Source organism: Symphalangus syndactylus, chromosome 1, assembly GCF_028878055.3.
Source record: "Symphalangus syndactylus isolate Jambi chromosome 1, NHGRI_mSymSyn1-v2.1_pri, whole genome shotgun sequence".
Classification (NCBI taxonomy): domain Eukaryota; kingdom Metazoa; phylum Chordata; class Mammalia; order Primates; family Hylobatidae; genus Symphalangus; species Symphalangus syndactylus.
Genome location: NC_072423.2, coordinates 131,914,800 through 131,937,193, shown reverse-complemented (window position 1 = coordinate 131,937,193; position 22,394 = coordinate 131,914,800). Strand labels below are relative to the sequence as shown.

At 36.9% G+C, this 22,394-nt stretch overlaps 2 protein-coding genes across 2 annotated transcripts in view; both read left to right on the top strand.

Annotated features, from left to right (window-relative positions):
- Positions 1-22,394, top strand: part of RBMS3 (RNA binding motif single stranded interacting protein 3) — a 1,708,877-nt gene that overhangs the window by 769,884 nt on the left and 916,599 nt on the right. The gene's annotated exons all lie outside the window — the stretch shown is intronic.
- LOC129485936 (ubiquitin-ribosomal protein eS31 fusion protein-like) lies at positions 15,322-15,878 on the top strand. The gene has a single exon (XM_055285040.2). The coding sequence runs from the start codon at positions 15,365-15,367 to the stop codon at positions 15,833-15,835; it is 471 nt and encodes a 156-aa protein (XP_055141015.2). The 5' UTR covers positions 15,322-15,364; the 3' UTR covers positions 15,836-15,878.

Genomic DNA, 22,394 nt, shown 5'->3' with positions numbered 1-22,394 from the left:
CATGGAACTCTTTTCTTTTTTTGAATCTTCTTAAACATAAAGTTTCATATTCTCTACCTAATAATTGCAACATCTGTATCTCCAATGGGTCTGATTCTGCTGTCGTTTCCCTTTGCCCTTTCTCATGGGACTTTGTGTGTTTAGTAAAATTTTCACAGTGAGATGTTTTGTTTTTACTTGTAAATTTTTATGGTGGAATTATTAAAATTCCAGGATGAATCTTTTTTTTCCCAGAAACAAATTCTGTGTTTTTGTTATTTGCCTGGGAGCACTGACAGATTTATGAATAAGGGTATACTCTTTGAGTTCCAAACTTTACATAATGCCTTCTATTACACCCCTCACCTAGAGAAGGTCTGATGTGGTTTAGCTGTGTCCCTACCCAAATCTCATCTTGAACTGTAGCCCCATAATCCCCACATGTTGTAGGAGGGACATGGTGGAATGTAATTGAATCATGGGGGTGGGTTTTTCTCATTCTGTTATGATAGTGAATCAGTTTCATGAGATCTGATAGTTTTATGAAGGGGAGTTCCCCTGCACAAGCTCTCTTGCCTGCTGCCATGTAAGACATGCCTCTGCTCCTCCTTCATCTTCTGTCATGATTGTGAGGACTCCTCCCCAGCCATGTGGAACTCAGAGTCCATTAAACCTCTTTTTTTTATTTATAAATTACCTAGTCTTAGGTATTTTTTCATAGCAGTATGAAAATGGGCTAAGAGAGTAAATTGCTACCAGTAGAGTGGGGTACTGCTATAAGGATACCCAAAAATGTGGAATTGACTTTGGAACTGGGTAACAAGCGAGGTTGAAACACTTTGGAGGGCTCAGAAGAAGACAGGAAAACGTGGGAAAGTTTGGAATTTCCTAGAGACTCGTTGAATGGCTTTGACTAAAATGCTGATAGTGATATGGACAATAAAGTCCAGGCTGAGGTGGTCTGTGATAGAGATGAAGAACTTGGTGGGAACTGGAGTAAAGTTCACTCTTGCTATGTTTTAGGAAAGAGACTGGCAGCATTTTGCCTCTGCTCTAGAGATTTGTGGAACTTAGAACTCGAGAGAGATGATTTAGGGTATCTGGCGGAAGAAATTTCTAAGTGGTAAAGTGTTCAAGAGGAAGCAGAGCATAAAAGTTTGAAAAATTTGCAGACTGATGATGCAATAGAAAAGAAAACCCCATTTTCTGGGGAGAAATTCAAGCCAGCAGCATAAATTTGCTTAAGTAACCAGCAGCCCAATGTTAATCACCAAGGGAATGAGGGAAATGTCTCCAGCGTGTGTCAGAGACCTTTATAGCAACCCCTCCCATCACAGACCTGGAGGCCTAGGAGGAAAAATTGGTTTCATGGGCTGGGCCTGGGGCTCCTCTGCTGTGTGCACCCTAGGGATTTGGTGCCCTGTATCCCAGCTGCTCCAGCCATGGCTAAAAGGGGCCAAGGTAGAGCTCAGGCCATGGCTTTGGAGGGTGCAAGCCCCAAGCCTTGGCAGCTTCCACATGGTGTTGAGACTGCAGGTATGAAGAAGTCAAGAATCAAGGTTTGGGAACCTCTGCCTAGATTTCAGAGGATGTATGGAAATGCTTGGATGTCCAGGCAAAATTTTGCTGCAGGGATGAAGCCCTCATGGCAAACCTCCACCAAGTCAATGCGGAAGTGAAATGTGGGATGGGAGCCCCCACACAGAGTCCCTACTGGGGCACTGACTAGTGGAGCTGTGAGAAGAGGACCACTGTCCTCCAGATCCCAGAATGGTAGATCAGCTTGTGCTGTGCACCTGGAAAAGCTGCAGACACAACACCAGCCTGTGAAAGCAGCCAGGAGGGGGCTGTACCCTGCAAAACTACAGAGACAGAGCTTCCCAAGGCTAGGGGAGCCCACTTCTTGCATCAGAGTGACCTGGATGTGAGACATGGAGTCAAAGGAGTTCATTATGGAGCTTTAAGATTTTACTGCGCTGCCAGATTTTGGACTTGAATGAGTCCTGTAGCTCATTTGTTTTGGCCAATTTCTCCCATTTGGAACTGGCATATTTACCCAATGCCTGTACCCCCATTGTATCTAGGAATTAACTAACTTGCTTTTGATTTTACAGGCTCATAGGCAGAAGGGACTCGCTTTGCCTCAGATGAGACTTTGGACTCTGGACTTTTGAGTTAATGCTGAAATGAGTTAAGACTTTGGGGCAGTGTTGGGAAGACATAGTTGATTTTGAAGTGTGAAGACATGAAATTTCAGAGGATCCAGGAATAGAATGATATGACTTGGCTCTGCCCCCACCCCAGTCTTATCTTGCATTACAGCTCCCATAATCCCCATGTGTCATGGGAGGGACACAGTGGGAGGTAATTGAATCATGGAGGTGTGTTTTTTCCATGCTGTTCTCATGATAGGGAATGAATTGCATGATATCTGATGGTTTTATAAAGGGTAGTTCCCCTGCACATGCTCTCTTGCCTGCCACCATGTAAGACATGCCTTTGCTCCTCTTTTGCCTTCTGTAATGATTATGAGGCCTCTCCAGCCATCTGGAACTGTGAGTCCATTAAACCTCTTAAAAAAAATTACCCCATCTCGGGTATTTCTTCATAGCAGTATGAAAATAGACTAATACAATGCCCCATTAGAGAAATATTCTGTCTCAGTTTATAAATCTGTAAAAAGTGGTACTCAAACTCAGTTTGGAAAAATCATCTTAAGGTACTGACCTGATGACTTAGTCAGTTCTGGCTACTGTAAAAAAAAATACCATAGACTGAGTGGGTTAAACAACAAAAATTTATTTCTCCCAGTTCTGGAGGGTGAAAAGTCCGGATTAAAGTGCTGGCCAAATTTTTGCCTGGTAAGGGGTCTCTTCCTGGTTTATAGAGGGATGGCTTCCTATTGTATTCTCACATGGCAGAGGGGGAAAGAGACAATGAGAGAGAGAAGGAGGGAGGGAGGCAGGGAGGGAAGGAGAAAGAGAAAGGGAGGAGAGAGAGAGAAAGAGAGAGGTTGTGTCTTTTCTTATAAGGACACTAACCCCATTGAGACTTCTGCACTCATGACCTAATTACCTCTTAAAGGCCCCATCTCTAAATGCCATCACATTGGAGATTAGAGTTTCCGTATATCAATTTTGAGCCATTGATGTATTCAAGAACATTGTAACAACCGTGCTACCAAGTACTTTTTATTGATTTTACTGGGATGTACTTTGCACAGCATATTGAGATATGAAATGCTTCCTAGTTCATAATGATTAAAGTTAGAAAATAAGCTAAATTTCCATCAATAGATGAATGCTAAATAAATAGGGAAGTATTGGACCATCCATATTGTGGCATACAGGATCCTCAACAGCTTTAAAAATAGAACTTATTAGGTCTGTATATGCTAAAATGCATAATTTTTAATGTAATGTATATGTTATACTTGCTTTTGTCTCAAAATATATTTGTTATAAATACATACAGGCATAGATATATTAATAATGTAAATAAATAATTCTGTGAAAATGCATTTAAACAGTTACCAGAAATTACTTCGAGAGAGGGGAGTAAGATCAGTAGTGAAACTGGGAATTGAAAAAGGAATTTTACTTTCAAATCTATAGACTGCTGAGTTGTTTACTTTTGTAGGGAATATATGTTCGTGTATTAAACTTTTAACAACATTTTCAACAATCTTCACAGAAGACAGATAAATCACTAAAAGAGTTTTCACATGAACTAATCGTACATGTAAGTACAACAAATAGAATTTCTTTTCAATACCTATGGATATCTTTATTGAATAAAATGTGCTGTAGCTGAAAGCTTCTATATAAAAAATTTGTAGCTTAAAATCTAAGATCAAAAGGAAATCTATTAAAGCAAGATAATACTCCTTTGATATAATTTTTTTAGTTTATTCTTCACCTTGATTTGGTATTATAAAATCACTGTACATTTTGCAATTTCCATCTTCTTAGCTGCTGAAATACATGTTTCTATTAGGGCCAACGGTATTTAGCATTATATCCTAAATTTGTTCTATAAATAAGTTTAAATTAATTTCAATTCAGAGAAGAAATTTTCTTCTATGGACACATGCGTAAGACTAGTTAGAGGTAAATGAACGAATAACACATTTCAGAAAGAAATTTATTCCTCTCATATAGTAGTTTGTGATAACTACTTTAACCATTTCACAGATACTTTTTAAATTAAATATTCTTGTGATTTTATTTAAAGCAGTAATTATATCAATAACAATGTTGGGAAGACTTAAATTTTTCTGTATCACCTGTTCTATTTTTCACAATGCATTTTTCACCATTTGAATTTTTGGCCTAGATGATAAAATTAGCAGCTACTTATAGATTTTTAGTTACTCTATTGTCATGAAGGCCCCATGCCAAAATACAATATGTATATCAGAATGATAAATCTGCAGCTCTAGTCTTTAGAAAATACGTTCAAAATTTTATTTTTTCTTGATCAATTTTGTTTTCAAACGTATTAACTTCTTTAATGTCTGCAACAAATATAAATGAAAACTGCTACATCATAGACCGTACATTGCAATGGCCCCAGTGTAAAGCATTGACTACAGTGGCTTCATTTTACCAGTCCACAATGCTTAAAGCATGAGGAGGTGCTCGGCAACCGGCAAAGAGGCATTCCAAGTAGAGAGAGAAGCACAAGAAAAGCCTACATTTGATCCAAACATAGGTCCAAACTAGCAGCTACATTTGGGTAAAGCAAATAGTTTTGAATGGCTAAAACTAGGCTGCTTTATGTATGGTTGGATCCTAAGGTACAAGAAGCAATAGCAATTCATGCACCTGGAGAAGTAGACAGGAGAGGAGCAACATCATGTAGAAAGTTTTATACCACTTCATAATTTACTAGCTAGGTAATAGAAGGAGGTATTCAGGTGGATATAGGCACATAGAGAAACAGATGTGAATTTATGACTTTTTTTTTTTTTTGAGACAGAGTCTCACTCTGTTGTCCAGGCTGGAGTGCAGTGGTGCAATTTCGGCTCACCACAACCTCTGCCTCCTGGGTTCAAGTGATTTTCATGCCTCAGCCTCCTGTGCCTTAGCCTCCTGAGTAGCTGGGACTACAGGCATGTGCCACCACACCCAGCTAATTTTTTATATTTTTAGTAGAGGTGGGGTTTTGCCGTGTTGGCCAGGCTGGTCTCAAACTCCTGACCTCAGGTGATCCGCCCAATTCGGCCTCCCAGAGTGCTGGGATTACAGGCATGAACCACCGTGCCTGGCTGAATATATGTTTTATATCATACCCATAAAATTATATATGGTACACATATTGACTAAGAATATTTAACATATTTCAATATATTAAATGATATCTGAACGTCTACATTTATCAATTCCCTTTGCTTATTAGGTGTTGTATCTACACATTTGAAGATATTTGAAATATTACAGCATTTTTTGCCCAAAAAAACTAAAGTTCTATAAATTCCTATCAATTCAGATAACACTCAGGGAATTTCTAATGAGGATCTGAGTTATTAATTAGACACGTTTACTAACATTTATTAGGGAGAACTGATAGCAGAGCTTCCCAGTTGAAATTCATCTTTCTGACCTCATCCTTTATTTATTCTTACACATATCCTATTATGGTCCTGAAAATTTAATGATGGACTATATCATTGTTAATTATGTGACACATATTATCAATGATGTAGGAATTTAAAGGTGGTAGAGCTTTTGCCCTTGCGATAGTTTAGAAGATTTAAACATGTGAAAACCTTTGTATTCTGTGATCTGCTTAGTAGATGTCAGAAGAGTATTGGTACTGGGCTAGGAAACCTATCATAATGCTCTTTGTCCATGCTCCACTATGTGCCTTGGAACCTAAACACAGGACAAGTCCCTAATATAAGCTTATTATGGAAAATATAGCATATTGTGTATCATTTAAATCACTCAAATGTCCATTTGTTGTTCTAAATTGATAGTCTGCCTTCTATAAATTCTATATGGTGCTGCTCAGAGACTGGTTTCTTGTAGAAAGTAAAAAACGAAGAACATGTCTCTTTCATAGGAATTTTTCAAAAAAAAAATACAGCAAAACTTCTTCATCTTAAAGCCCTCATTTATCCTTCTTTTTTTTTTTTTTTTTTTTTTTTTTTTTTTGAGATGGAGTCTCACTCTATTGCCAGGCCAGAGTGCAGTGGCACTATCTCGGCTCGCCGCAACCTCCTACTCCCTGTTTCGAGCGATTCTATTGCCTTAGCCTCCCGAGTAGCTGGGATTACAGGCACGTGCCACCACACCCAGCTAAGTTTTGTATTTTTAGTAGAGACAGGGTTTCATCATGTTGCTCAGGATGGTCTCCATCTCCTGACCTCATGATCTGCCTGCCTTGGCCTCCCAAAGTGCTGGGGATTACAGGCGTGAGCCACCGCACCTGGCCTTATACTCTTAATTGGCTGTTTCCAATTCCAGGTTTTTCAATGTTTTTTTAAGATCTAGGATGGATGATGGGGAGAGAGTCTTCCCTTTCCAATTTCTATTTTATTTGCCTTTAATAATATGTAATTGTGTTTTACTCAAGTCAAATATTCCTTAAATTATTAGTAATTATTGGTTTGATTCCTCAGAGAGGACACTGTTGTTGCTCTTTTTTGTTCATAATAACAAAAAAAGAACACTGGTTTTGCTAACATTATATAAAGTATCAGGCGATACATTATTGTTCTATGATTATATATAATTTAATGTATAAATTTTATTAATGTACACATAAATTTTAATATGTAAATAATAAAAATGTTAGAGAAATGTGATTTTCCGAGGAGTTTAATTTGGAGGTTGCTGTATTTCACTGAGTCTAAGGTGCCTACCTTCATGTCGTAACATCTCTGAAGTTGCAATATGCCTTACAAACCATTTTGATAAGGCAATAGTTTCAGCATAATGGTTGTTGCTCATGCTGTGATCTACAGTGGTATGTCTGGACAACTTCAACTCTCAGTATTTCATTCTGTACATCATTTAAGGACTGTTTAAGGAGGGTGATATGGTTTGCCTGTGTCCCCACTCAAATCTCAACTTGAATTGTATTTCCCATAATTCCCATGTGTTGTGGGAGGGATCCAGGGGGAGGTAATTGAGTCATGGTGGCAGGGCTTTCCCGTGCTATTCTCGTGATAGTGAATAAGTCTCATGAGATCTGATGGGTTTATCATGGGTTTCCGCTTTTGCATCTTCCTCATTTTCTCTTATCGCCACCATGTAAGAAATGCCTTTCAGCTCCTGCCAAGATTCTGAGGCCTCCCCAGCCATGTGGAACTATAAGTCCAATTAAACCTCTTTTTCTTCCCAGTCTCAGGTATGTCTTTATCAACAGCCTGAAAATGAGCTAATACAATGGGAATATAAACCCTGTTTGTTGTTTTTATTTTATTTTTCACTTTTAACTATGACTTTTATTTTTTTTTTTCGTTCTGGGATACATGTGCTGAACGTGCAGGTTTGTTATATAGGTATACATGTACCATGGAGGTTTGCTCCACCTATCAACCCATCATCTACGTTTTAAGCTCTGCATGCATTAGGGATTTATCCTAATGTTCTCCCTCCCCTTTCACCCCACCCCCAACAGGCCCCAGTGTGTGATGTTCCCCTGCCTGTGTCCATGTGTTCTCATTGTTCAGCTCCCACTTATGAGAGAGAACATGCAGTGTTTGATTTTCTGTTCCTGTGTTAGTTTGCTGAGGATGATTGTTTCCAGCTTCATCCATGTCCCTACAGAGAACATGAACTCATTATTTTAATGGCTGCATAGTATTCCATGGTTGTATATGTGCCACATTTTCTTTATCCAGTCTATCATTGATGGGCATTTGGGTTGGTACCAAGTCTTTGCTATTGTGGCTGCAATAAACATATGTGTGCATGTGTCTTTATAGGAGAATGATTTATAACCCTTTTGGTATATACCTAGTAATGGCATTGCTGGGTCAAATTGTATTTCTGGTTCTAGATCCTTGAGGAATCACCCTACTGTCTTCCAAAATGGTTGAACTAATTTACACTCTCATCAACAGTGTAAAAGCATTCATATTTCTCCGCATCTTCGCTAGCATCTGTTTGTTGTTTTAAATTCTTCCAATAACACTTTTTGTTCATATCAAGACTGGTAGAATGGGTGTTAAAGCTTGGAAGAAAAGATCAAAGATACTAGTGAAACATCCTCTTAAGAGAAGCTGCATCACTTACTCTTTTGTTGTTTGGAGAATGTTATTTGTACAAAAAAACATATGTAGTGACAACTTTGACTTGAAAAGTGATATAGAAAATTCAAAGTCAGAATGTGATAGTGTTAAAAGTATCTTTATTTTACTTATATTTTCTTTTTATGATTACACAAGAGTGATAGAGTTAAAATTATATGCCAAAGTAAATCTAACAGAGTTCTTTTATTAAGCGTAAAATAAAAATTCCAAGTGATAATAATAAAACCTTGTGTCATTTTTTAATTGGCAGCTTTTAAATTCATTCATGAAATATATAATGGTTTATAATACAATTAATAGCACCTTAGAAAACTGATGAAAAATTGTAATTGGCTTCTCTTTTATGCTAAGTAAAGTGGATATTAATAAAACTTTGTTCTTTTACTGGGAATTTTGTGGAATCATCTCTGTAAGGTCAATTCTGGCTGTACATAACTGCGTACTAAGTTATAAAGATTAGTGAACATAGCCTGAATATAAAGTGAGTCAGAAGCTTTATTTTGTTACATATCTAATACCAGCTCTTCAGTTGTTTGTGTTTGTTTGGATTCAATTGCAGGGGAAAACTTGACCCAACCAAGCCAAACACCTTTATTTATTTTACTTTCATTTTTATCAGATTGTATTATTTCACTTTGGATAAGTGCTTATGTTTCATAAAGTATGTTAAAGACTTACCCTAGACCACATTTGATCTAATATTCTTGTGATCTCCTTTAATGATTTATAAGAAATTCACTGGCCCTGAGAAAACCATTTAATATAGTTGTATAGGGGACTCTCTACTACCTAGGTCTTAACATTTCATTCTCATAAGCCTTATTCCTTATTTAAATCACCATAAGCACTTGTAATGGGAAATAACACTTTTTATTGACAGTCTTCGTGTGATCACTTATTATATACATTTGTAAAACGTATTCCAACAGAATAGAGAAGAGAAAATGGAGATATTAGGCCCTAATGTCATTTTGTGATTTCTCTGTTTAAAATTATTGATTTTAGATTACTAGAGTATCTGTTTCCTTAGCTCATAAATTCAACTACTGACTGAGACCTACAAATGCAATTTTTCTTTAAAATATTAGAAATGTCAGAGGGATAATGGTACCATTTCCATTATCTAGATCATTAGGAAGCACTTTGAACAAACAACTCTTAGCATTTATCTCACTATGGAGTTTTATGTACATACAAGTCTGCTGACTGAAACTAACCATGCACTTTTTGGCAGCAGGAATCTTTTGTTACATCTTTAAATCCACAGTACCTAGAGCCTTGTCTGCTTCATGGCCTGTTGTTAAGTGCTGAATAAAGTACAGTTAATAGAATGTAAGCTATATGAAGTTAAGGACCTAATCTTCTCTGTGCCTTTCACCCAGTAGGTACCCAGCAAATATCTTCAGTGAATAAATTAATGATGAAAAACAGGTTATTGAACTTTCTCCCAAATTATGAGCATTTGTGAAGGAAATGACAATATTGAAGAGGAAAAATTTCAGCTGCATTTGTGCACCTGACCTTTGAGGAGAAGCCAAGTCATCCTTCCCACCACAGACCTCCCTTCAAAGCCCTCCTGTCTTGCTCAGCTGCAGACAGAGCTGGCAGACAGGAAGGAAAGCGTGCCTCCCTGACCTTGCTTCCCACAGACTCCAGGCCAGCTGCAGGCCTGGGACAAGCAGGTTTTCAATAGGTCTGCCAATCTGGTTCATTCTGTCTAAATGAATATTTATATACATATCGTTAAAAAGGCCCTAATTTAATCTTTACTAATATTTTCTCTTTGACTGACTTTACTCTGAAGTTAAGATTCCAGAGTATGGATGATCTGTAAATAAAAAGAAGTTTTTGTTGTTGGCTGTTCTTATCTTTATGGTTGACTGCAAACTTTAATGACTGACAATTGCTATTTAGAACCATATTTCTGGCCACAGATAATTGACCGAAATTATACCTAGAATTATGATTGTAAGAGCTGAATATGAGTTGTGTCTCCATGATATCAGAGAAACAGAGTTGAAAAAAGGGTCTTGAGTCTCTTTACTTGGAACAGGATATTATTTTATAGAGGGTAGCATTTATTTTTAAAACCTCAGCCCTTGACTCTGTACTCTTGTACTTCTATACCTTTTCCTTTTTTGTAGAAGTTTCCATGACCTACCCCCTGCCTTTTGCACATGTTTTTCTCCCTCTTCCAGCTCTAAGATCTTTCTTTTATCCCTACAGCTTAACAGTGTGAATTTTAAAATGATTTATATTACATAGGTTTGAAGAGCTGATTATTTTTAAAAAGAAGGGGCTTGGAAAATTTAGCCATTTCCATGGAGCATAGTTATGTAAAATATCAAAAGTTTAGGCTTCTTAAAAAAAATCCCTTTTTGGGGGAGGTTATCTCCAGGTGGTACTTAAACCAACTCCTGTCAATAACATGACTAGAGCCGGTTATCCAGCAGATGTTTCTGTAGATTATTGCCAGTGGGGGGGGGGCGGGAAAAAGGACTCTTATTTTTCAGCGAATACCTCAGATAGCAACATACATCATGGGAAAACAATAAACAGGATTTTTCTTAAGCAAAAATTGAATGAGACAGGTTGAAACAAAGGAAAAAATATAAGAAAAACTTGACATCTAAATTGCTCATGCCTGCTTTTTCTCTCTCTCTACCTCCTTTTCCTTTTGAAAACCACACAGAACTATAGGAAAACACTCAAAGATAAAATTTAGAAAGTCAAAACTGAAGAAGCAAGAGGAAATTTTCTGAGGCAAGAAAAAAGGCAAGCAAAAAGATGGTAGCTGAATGTAGACAATAGCAGAATGATGGCAGACGTTGAAATTAAACATTTAGGCAAAGGAGGCAAGGAAAAGTCATTTATATTTTTAAACACCTGTTATACTAGCCAGCGAAGTAGATATTTTACCTAGTTTTAGTTTTCACAACAGCTCTATGAGCTAGCATTATGTCCACTTTTATACATCATAAAACTTAGGCTTAGAAAGTTGAGTAGCTCCCCCAAGTGCTTATAGCTTTTAAGTAGCATCAATGAGCTTCAAACAGAAGATGCTAAACGGAGCTGGAGAATGCATAAAGAGTTTGAAAGCCTAAACTATCAATAAGCATTAAGACAATAATGAGGGAATGATAACTCACATACTTAAGAGCTAGGAAAAGAGAAGAAGGGATCAACAGGACATGAGCTAGGAATTTGATTCCAAAAATGACGAGCCAAATGAATGTATCCTATACATTTCACCTTTCAAATGCTTCCCACAATTATTCTGTCGTGAGAAAATTACACATTAAACTAAAAATTTTATCTATTTTTCCATCATACTGACTTTGTAAGTCTCATTTGTGTGACATATTGATTGGAAGGAAGAATTCTAGGACCTATGAGATGGAACTGTAAAGTGGGACATTCCATTCATAAATAGTTTAGATACCTGGATTTATAGCTCAACTATACCACTTAGCACTTCCACTCTTAGCACCTCGGTTTACTCATTGATAGCAGAGGCAATTGGACAAGATGACTTTTCAGCTTTCCTTCTTCTTGAGTACTCTGTATTTCTATGATCCTTGATCAGTGGTATATAATTAAGAGCCTTAGGGCCAGGAGCAGTGGCTCACACCTGCATCACAACACTTTGGGAAGCTGAGGTGGGAGGATTACTTGAGCCTATGAGTTCAAGCCTAGCCTGGGCAAGATGGTGAGACCTTGTCTCTACAAAAATATAATAAAAAGCTGTGAATATTTGTGCCTGTGATATAGTTTGGATATATCCAAACCTCATGTTGAAGTCTGATCCCCGATGTTGGAGATGGGGCCTGGTGGGAGGTGTTTGGGTCATGGAGGTGGATTCCTCCTGAATGGCTTGGTGCCTTCCTGAGGTAATGCGTGACTTCTAACTCTATTAGTTCCCATGAGAGCTTGTTTAAAAGAGCCTGGCATATCCTCCTTTCACTCCTCTTCCCTCTCGCCATGAGATCTCTGCATGCTGGTTCCACTTCACCTTTTCCTATGAGTGAAAGCAGCCTGAGACATGCCAAAACCATGCTTCCTGTACAGCCTGTAGAACTGTGAGCCAAATTAACCTCTTTTCTCTATAAATTACCCAGCCTCAGGTGTTCCTTAGTCATAACACAAAAGGACTAAGACAGCCTGTCAGTGTGACTTTTATTCTTTTCATGGTTCTTGCCTAATTTACTAAGTTGTAAGATTTTTGTTGTTGGTTTTTGCTTCTTTACAGAATATTTTATTTTAGGTCTTTAAACAATAGCTTGTGCACAAGTTGTGTATTATTAATTTGCGGATCTAAACCATACTTATTCTCCACGTGCCTAAGTTTATTTATCTTTCTAATGGGGATAATACAGTGATATTATCTACATTTCAGTGTTGGTAGATAATTTAGATCATTAATAAAGTTTTGTATATACTGCATGTTACAAGGAATATTCTGCTTATAAATTCCGAATAAATTATCACTCCTCTTTTCCAAACTAAATATTGATTACTTGCTTTTCAGAACCTGGAGGCTATCTCTTCAGAAATAAAATATAGCATTGCCTATTTCATTTTCTAGAAAAGACATACTGCTTTCTGTGACGTCAAAAATGGTGGCTTTAGAAATTATGCCTCAAAATATATCATTCCCTTTATACTACTTTGATTAAACACTTTCAGTATAGTTGTGTTCTGATCTAGTCATTGATCTATGCAAATCTAATGCTAATTTAAAGAGGGATTAATGATTTATGACTCTGCTGACTGTAAGTAAAATTTTCTGTTTAGCCAAAAACACACTAATATAATCAAGTTAAATTGACAGATGAAAGCATTAAAATCACTGAACTAATATCCTTAATTGCTATACATTTGCTTACAACCAGGGATCTATTCCTTTGATATTTTGGAAACTACCACTTTGCATTACTACTTGATATGTTTCATACAAATATCTTGTCTGTATAAAAACAATAGAATTAACTATTTTCAAAAGTAGTGATCATATGAATCACCCAGGAATCTTGGTAACAAATCTGCTTTCTTTGTCCTACATTCAGAATTTCTGATTCCAAGAGTGTGTAGTGGGTTTCAGCAATTTCAATTTTAACAAATATCCTAGGAGTACCACATTATATATTGGTTACTATAGCATAGGGACCATTTAGTGCCTTAATTTAGATTTCCTACAGAACTCACATATAGCAGCTGCTCAACAAATTTTTCAATGAATAAATCAAATAATCAGTGAGCAAGTGAATATATGTTATCTTTTCTGGGTGAATACTCAAAAGATTATTACTTAATTAATGTTACTTTTCAGTACTTACAGATACAGAAGTAGAAATCTTTTGGTTTTTAAGAGATTATGATTGGATTCATGTGGAATATAAATCATATTTGGTTATTTCTGATTGATAAAGGTCTGGATTTCTGATATTTAGTAGCTTCTCTTACTGACGAAGTACTAAATGCATGGCACTTAACTATTACCTGCATATGCAACAAAGCGGAGACACAAAAATAATTCCTTTGTCATATGATTAAAAATGTCCCCTTTTCCATTGTTGCCTCTTTCCAGTATTTTTGCCAGCAACATTTTAGAATACAGGCCACACTTGGGTCATCATTCCACACAACTTAATCAGTATACTGCATTTTACAAAAGGGAATTTGTAATAAGAAAGGGATGAGTGAAACATTTATTCTCATTGTGCATCCCAAGCTCTTATAATTGGTTTTGAATGGTTTAATGATGTTGTATTAATTTTCCTATCCTTTGGCATTAACAGCTAACAATAGGGGGGTGAGTCTGGCGTGCATCAGTGGAAGTCAGAATTGAATTATTTGGACTATACATTAAAATGTAGGCAACCTGTTGAAAGGAATTGAATCTCAAATTGTGTAACGTAGAAAATGGTTGAAAATAAAAAGACCTGATCATTCCTATTATATATAACCAAAAACTCTACTTTGAGTACTGTTTTAGAAATTAACCATTTTCTTCTGATTTAAAGACTATTTGTTTTCTGGAACATTTGTGAGAAATTTAAAAATTGTTTCACAAAGTAACAATGCATTATCCATAATTACATTGCTTAGCTATAACTACAATAAATCTTTTGCTATAATATCTTTTATTCTCAGAACTGTAGGTATATTTGAAGCATATGTTTTGTATCTGCTTTTTTTTCACTTACTATTCTTTTTATTTTTCTTCATGTTGGTAAAGCTGCAGAGAAAGGGGAACACTCATGCACTGTTGGTGGGAATATAAATTAGTCCAGCCACTGTGGAAAGCAGTTTGGAGAATTCTTAAAGAACTTAGAACTGTCATTCAATCCACAATCCCACCACCGGGTATACATCCAAAAGAAAATAAATCATTCTACCAAAAAGACACGTGTACTAACATGTTCACTGGGGCAATATTCACAATAGCAAAGAAATCTAATAAACATAAGTGCCCATCAGTGGTGGACTGAATAAGGAAAATGTGGTGTGTATACACCTTGGAATACTATACAGCCATCAAAAGAATGAAATCGTGTCCTTTGTAGCAACATGGATGCAGCTGGAGTCCATTATCCTAAGCAAATTAATGCAGGAACAGAAAACCAAATACTGCATGTTCTCACATAAGAGGGAGCTAAACATAGGGTGCTTGGGTCATAAAGATGATAACAATAGACACTGGGGACTACTAGAGAGAGGAGGAAGGGAACAAGGCAAGGGTTGAAAAACTGTCATGTACTATGCTCGGTACTGGGTGATTGGATCATTGGTACCCCAAACCTCAGCATCACACAGTGTACCCAGGTAACAAACTTGCACATGTACTCCCTGAAACAAAAATAAAAGGTGAAAAAAACATGTAAATTTGTTAACGAGAAATGTTTTAGTTATTGGATAGTAAATATCTTAATATAACTTCAAAAATAAATTAATAAAGGCACTCTTTTCCATAGCATCATCTGCTTAAGGCAGGTACAAAATAGTATTTCATTGGTCCATTTTCTTTTCTCTGATTAAACTTTAATTTCCCTTTCAATATTTTTTTAAGAGTTTGGTGGGCTTCCTTTTCGATCTGCCATCTGCAGTGGAGCCGCCAACAAAATGCAGATTTTCATGAAAACCCTTACGGGGAAGACTATCACCCTCGAGGTTGAACCCTCGGATACGATAGAAAATGTGAAGGCCAAGATCCAGGATAAGGAAGGAATTCCTCCTGATCAGCAAAGACTGATCTTTGCTGGCAAGCAGCTGGAAGATGGACGTACTTTGTCTGACTACAATATTCAAAAGGAGTCTACTCTTCATCTTGTGTTGAGACTTCGTGGTGGTGCTAAGAAAAGGAAGAAGAAGTCTTACACCACTCCCAAGAAGAATAAGCACAAGAGAAAGAAGGTTAAGCTGGCTGTCCTGAAATATTACATGGTGGATGAGAATGGCAAAATTAGTTGCCTTCGTCGAGAGTGCCCTTCTGATGAATGTGGTGCTGGGGTGTTTATGGCAAGCCACTTTGACAGACATTATTGTGGCAAATGTTGTCTGACTTACTGCTTCAACAAACCAGAAGACAAGTAACTGTATGAGTTAATAAAAGACATGAACTAAAAAAAAAAAAAAAGAGTTTGGTGGGTTGGGGGAAAAGAAACTTTAATGGCAAATGTATACCAAGTATGCTTTGCATGAAATACAAAAGTCACCAGATCAGGAATGAAGTTACTGAAAAACTTGAGAAGTTTAAGTGCCATTAATCACCTGGCCTGACCAGAGAATACTGAGAAAAACAACCAAGAAATTATGAAGAGAAGAATAAGCCTCTTCAATGAATATCTTAAAAGTTCAATCTATTTCAGATAACCATAAGCAGATCGTGGTTAAGACCATGGGTTTTTGAATTCCACAGCTATGAGTTAGAATCCCAGCTCTGCCTTTTATTAGCTGGGTAGTTTTGACCTGGCTCTTTTCCCCACTGTCCCTTGATAATAAGGCAATTTCATAGGGTTCTACTGAACATGAAATGATATTAAAATTCATATTACAACTCTTTGAGTAAAAAAGGGACTTAAAAATAGTATGAGTAATAGCAGTCAAAGTTGTTATGGATATGTTGTGATTGCTGTTATTATGTAGGGCAGACTGACACAAAATCAAGGTTGACAGCAACCTTCATGAACCTTGTGTGCTAAGGTTGACAAAACTCCATGAAGGTATTCCCCTAAAAATACTACCACCTCCACCCCAACAACTCATCAGCTGCCTCTATTGCCTGAAATTCTACCTTAAAACACTCATTAACTTTACCTTAAACATTTTATATTCTAAAATGGAATGGTCTGGAAAGATGTGATTCATTTTTTTAACTGATACATATAGTTCTATGTGAATTAGTTAATCAGATTCTGAGTGCAGATTTTAATAATGAGAAACTTGAGAGTTCTGCATCCTGAAGGGGTCAGTGAAGAATTATATTATCTCGGAGTATTACTGGTTTGGGAAAATGACAGAACAATAGTAGCAATTAATAAGAATGGTTAGGAAGGAGACATTATATTGGAATAGGGAATTTGTCATAAGAGCTGAAAACAGTAAATGTGAATGGCAAAAATGATTTATAGAGAAAAATGTATACATTGTGCTATGCACTCGGTAGGAATAAAGTAGATTCTTAAATCTCTGAATTCACGAAATGACTGGAGCTCAAGAAAATGAATCAGAATACTGGTTTCATCAGGACATGCTCACTTGTCACTGGTCCTGGAGCTTCCTCCTTTTGATAATGCCATTTTAAATTATTTTTAAAGTAATAAAAATTATTGAAGTTATTAAAAAGTCCCATAAAATCATGTATAAAAGGCCAAAAAACATGTGGTCTGGGAAAGGCAATTGTATTATAGACAGAGAGTGAAAGCTGGAGTATCTGAATTTGGATTGCAATAAAATTAATTTCATAAAACAACATGGTCCAGAACTTCTTGGAGGTGTTGAAGACAAGTTGTCTCTTTTTTTCTTCATCCACATCAATGCAAGTAAATTAGATGTACTTAGTGTTCTTTCCCTTTGTCTCACCTTTGCCTCACCTGCTGAAACAGGAGGCACCAGGAGCTCTTTCTTCTGGTGAGTCATGTGGACTGGCTGATGATACTGGGTTTGTGTTTTCAGCCACGCAGCAGCTTGTGTCCAAACCTGTTTCCCACTTGCTTGTAACCACCTGGAAGGGTGACACACCCAGTGGGGTTAAGATAATCAGAAATGGAGAGCACAGCAAGGATGTCTCCAGAAGAATGATGAAAATCTAGAGGTTTTCTTTTTTATGTTTCTTTCTTTCTCTTTTGACTAGCCACTCCTATAAACTCCAAGAGTATCATTTTATTTGTCTCAGTAGTACATTAATCAACAGTTGCTGAAAGAAGATTAAATTTGGTGAATATTCAAATACCTAATTAGACTTACTTCATAATATTTATATTAGGAGGTTGGGAAAAATAGAAATAGCAAGTAAAGCTTAGTGCTTTAAGGAATCAGGTCACAGCTGGTTCTTCTGTGAGGCTGATCCTAGTGTACCTGCTTTCTTTCCCACAATAAATAACGATGACCCAGTTAATCTGAAGACTGTTGTTCATATTTCTTCATCCAATGATAAATTTTAGTAGTATAAAACTAAAACCTCAAGATTTTTTATCCATGAGAAAGACCAGTCTTAAAACTTAGCCACCTCTTGATTATGCAAGAACTCATCATTGCACTTTCCTAGTGGCTTTTTGCCACCCTCTGTCTTTCTCTCCTGTCCTTCAGATCACTTGCCTTGAGCTATTTCATCCCTGATTTGCACTTTCACTAAAAGATGGATCTCTAGAGAAATTAAATTCAAATAATTCATTTTTATTGCTTATAGAGGAGAGTTGATAGGAAGGAAATTGAAATGACAGAAATGAGATTTTAAATCTCTTCTATAGATTTCATTTATTCCATCCATGTTTATTGATTGTCTACTGCATAATAGGTACGGTAGGGGATAGAGAAAGCATAAAGCACAGTCCCGCCCTCCAGAAGACTTTTATCCCAAAAAAGAGGAGTTCTGTGCACAAATCCTACCATCTTAAATCCCCATTGAGAAAGCCTGGTGTAAATAAATATGCATTAAAACACAGCTTTACCGCCAGGAAGTTAGAAGCGTCATATAAATAGCATGCAAAATAAATAGTAAAAGAATTCAGTTTAGAAATTAGTAAGTTTAGAGAGTGTATGATCAGGGAAAGATTTACTGAAGAGCTAACATTTGTCGCAAGTTAGATTTCTCAGAACATAATTCCTATAGTTATTTCAAGTTCCAAAATTATTATATATTGATTATACAATATTGGAAAGTACAGAAAAGCATAAGAGAAAAAAATTATCCAAGTTACTCATAATCCTACCACCTAGTGAGATATCAGTGTTGGTTTTCTGCAGCATATTGTTGTAAGCCTTTTCCTCACCTTTATGCATAAGTGTGTTTGTATGTGACTATCAAGATCTTGACAAGAAACATATGGAAAGGTCAAATTATACAGGTGGGTAAAACACAAGGAAGCCACAAGGGGTGGTACAAGCATCTCCAAGATTAAAGTTGGTAAAATGGGACAAACTCAACTCAAAGTACGAAAGATGACAACCTGGTAGAATTACATCCAGTGAGATCAAGACCCCTTAACGTAAGTGAAAAGGCCTAGGCAGGCCCTTTGGTAAATTTTAGTTCACATTTTGACTCCAGCACCAACCAACTGTGACTTTGATCCAAGTGACATAAAGTTTCTTGGAGTAAAAATTAGAGACTTTATGTTGAAGAGTGCTTTGTACAGCATCTAATGCATATAGGGGCTCAGTAACTGGTCATTACTAAGGAGAATAAATGGTGACTGTGTCTTAGACCCTGTTTTATAGGAAATTGGCCCAATTAGCACATTGCCCAGCCAGTGTTTTAGGTGTCAAGCAGTTGAAACAACATTCATGCTTAGTGTTTATCATGCTGGATAGATGGGTTCAGCTAAAAAAAATTAGAAATAAAAGATTTATTTTATAGAAATCTACAGAAAAATAGAATTTTATCCATGGTCAATTTTATCTCCTATTTTTGAAATCCCTTTGCAACCTGTTACCACTCATTTGTCTTTGAGTACTAATAGAGAAATGACATTCACGTATTAGTAATACATCTTCGAAATAATCTGTTATGCATTAGTATATGCATAATATACATAAGCATTAGTATGTCTTTTGTTTTGCCTGCTCAGATTTCACTTACCCTACTTTGGGTAACAATACAATTTCCCTCTGAAAAACTCTAGTTTTCAGTTCATGAGGTTTGTGTGGACCTCAAAGAAGGGAACTTATAACTTAGGCTGGCCTATTCAGAGCATAGAACTTCCCTAATCTCAATGAGTGCTTCAGGGGTGATGTGACCACAGTCAGTCCAGTCAGTGAAACCTGAGATTTTAAGGAGCATTTGGTAAGAGCCACTTTTTCTTTTCCCCAATGCACTTAGGCTTGTAACAGTTAAAGCCTAAAGCTGCCGGTAGCTATCATGCCATCATAAGGTTGCTTCACAGAGAAGCCAATATGGAGATGGGCTGCATTGAGCTGAGCTGAGAGGTGGAAAAAGATAAACCAGCTCCTGTCACTTCCTTGATACCTTAGATCAAACTATATCGGAAGTGATCTCCCCTTGGATGCCACAGTTACAAGACACAATAATTTTTCTTTTTCAGCTTCAGTTAGTTTCATTTTGGGTTTTCTGTCATTTGCAACTAAAATAGAGCTGAACAACGCATTCACTTTGATTTAGTAGTTTATTTTTCCTGGAATGTGAGGTCATAGTTACAATCTTAATTCTTCCCAGTTCCTGTAATGAGACTAAAAATTAAATTTCATGCTATACAACAGAATTTGAGAACCAATAAACTAGAATATGCTAGAGATCAACATAGCACTTCTGTGGACTTGAGGGCATAATTTTGTGTCATTTATGCAATAGAAACTTCAGCAGAAAGCCCTCTCATCGTGGAAATACTGCTCTTTTAAAATAAATATAAGACAAGCATGTGAGGAATCTAGTGGAATCTCTCCATTTCACCCCAATAGAATCTTCTAAGAGTAAAGAAACAGGCATTTGTTAGATGTTTTTTTTTTTCTTGTAAGTTAGAATTGTCTGGCTCAGTGTACAATAAATCATTTGTATTTTTCTCTGTAGTCTTCTCATTCAGGATAAAAGAGACACATATAACCGCCAGCCCCAGTCCACTCACTGTAGACTGATTTCCTCACTACTTTCATCTCGGCAGCTGCTAATGTCACAAATAGGCAGGCTTTGAAGTCAGAGGGAGGGGACAAGAGCAGCACAACTTTTTAACTGTACAGCAACCAGGAAACTTCTTTGAAAACCACAATGTCAGCATCAAATTCAGTTAGGGCACTCTGGCTTGAAGGGAGTAGGGGGGTATCACTGCCAATTGATATGTAAGACGATTCTTTCTTCTTTATCTTATTCTTAAGTGTGAGCAGAAACCTTGCTCATGTGTAATCTTGAAGTGAAGCAGAAGAGAAAGTAGGAGAGAAAATCTGGGCCCCTTAGGGAGGTCCTGCCCGGTGTAGCTGGTATTAGCAGTACATTCCTTTAGTGTGCTTTGGGGGTTGGGGAAAGGTAGAAGCCAAATGGTACTTGAAATAGAGAAGAAAGCAGGATGACCTGGTTTTTGCTTTCTTCCCTTCAGGACTTGCTTTTCCATTTACATCCTGCTTTAGACAGTGAGGTATGATAAACATTTAAGTTATTTGTGGATTGCTTTGAACTCTAAGTAAAAGATGCATATACAAGTCTCCTGTATTTTTGTTTATTCTCTATATACTGGGTAGATGGGAATAAATCCAAAAGTAAATGGAATAAGAGTGAAGTGTATAGGAGGATTAACAAATGTATCATCATAGGCCTTTCCCCTTCCTTTTTTCCTTTATATTCTTCCTTCATGCTTTATACTACTTTCTGTCTTGAAATAGAAGGAACTGTGGAGAATTTCTTCTGAAAACGTGCGATAGTCCACACACTGATGACTCCCTTGCATGAAATCTAATTCCATAGTTCATAATTTTCCTCTTTTGCCTTCCTTTCTCTTGGCTCTGTTTAAATTTTCCATCTGCCTCTATTCTCTCTGTTGCTTCTCTCTCCTTCCTGTTTTTAAGTAGCCTTTTCAAGCTTAGTCTCAAACAACTTGATACAGTCACGTTTCTCCTTTTTTCTCTCTCACCATATGTTTACTTCTAGCTTTCCTCTTTAGGTATCCTCACTTTCTGATTTATTTCTGAGTCCTAAGGCTCTGGGCAAGGCCTGCTCAGGGTGCCCGCAAAGCTTCTTAGGGAAAAGAGCTTGGAAACTTTAATAGGACAGTAACATTCCAAGCTCAGCATGAATGGCAGAGAATCCACAATTCTCCCTGGCATGAGATTTTTCCAGAGGCCTTGTCCATAATGCTTGCACGCCAGAACTTGGAATTTCCAGATGTGATATTAGGGCTATGGGCAGTCATTTTGCCTTTACAAAAGCAAATCTGAACCTTAGCCTCTAATAATTATTGAGGGGAAAATATTTCTATAACTTTCTTCTTCGTTTTTTGGACCTTTATTCTGATGTATGGCTGGGAGTTGCTCACATTTAGATAAGAAACTTCAATGTGTTGACAGTATAATTATTTCACAATAGTTAAGATAGTGAATTCCACAAACTTAACATCCAGCATCGTTCCGTCTCTGACAGAGGCTCACATTTTCTCTTAATGCCTGTTTTAAATATATAGATAAATTTCATTTGCATATTCATGAGAAAATCTATTTCCCCTCCTATCTTCTAATTCCCAACATGGTTGCATGTGATTTAACAATTTCCGACAGTCCTGGTAAAGAGTTTGGTCAATTTCTAAAGGTAACAAGTATTCCAGAAAATAAACTGTTAGGAAACAAAAACCTCAGTGTGGAGAAAGTTGCCAGGCAGGCTTCTAGAATGCGACATTTTTTATGCCCTGGAGCTGGTGGTAGTGTGATACAATAAGAAGGTGAGACACCTAATCCAGCCCAGCCAACTCCCAGCTCTGTGATCCTTAGAAAGTTACTG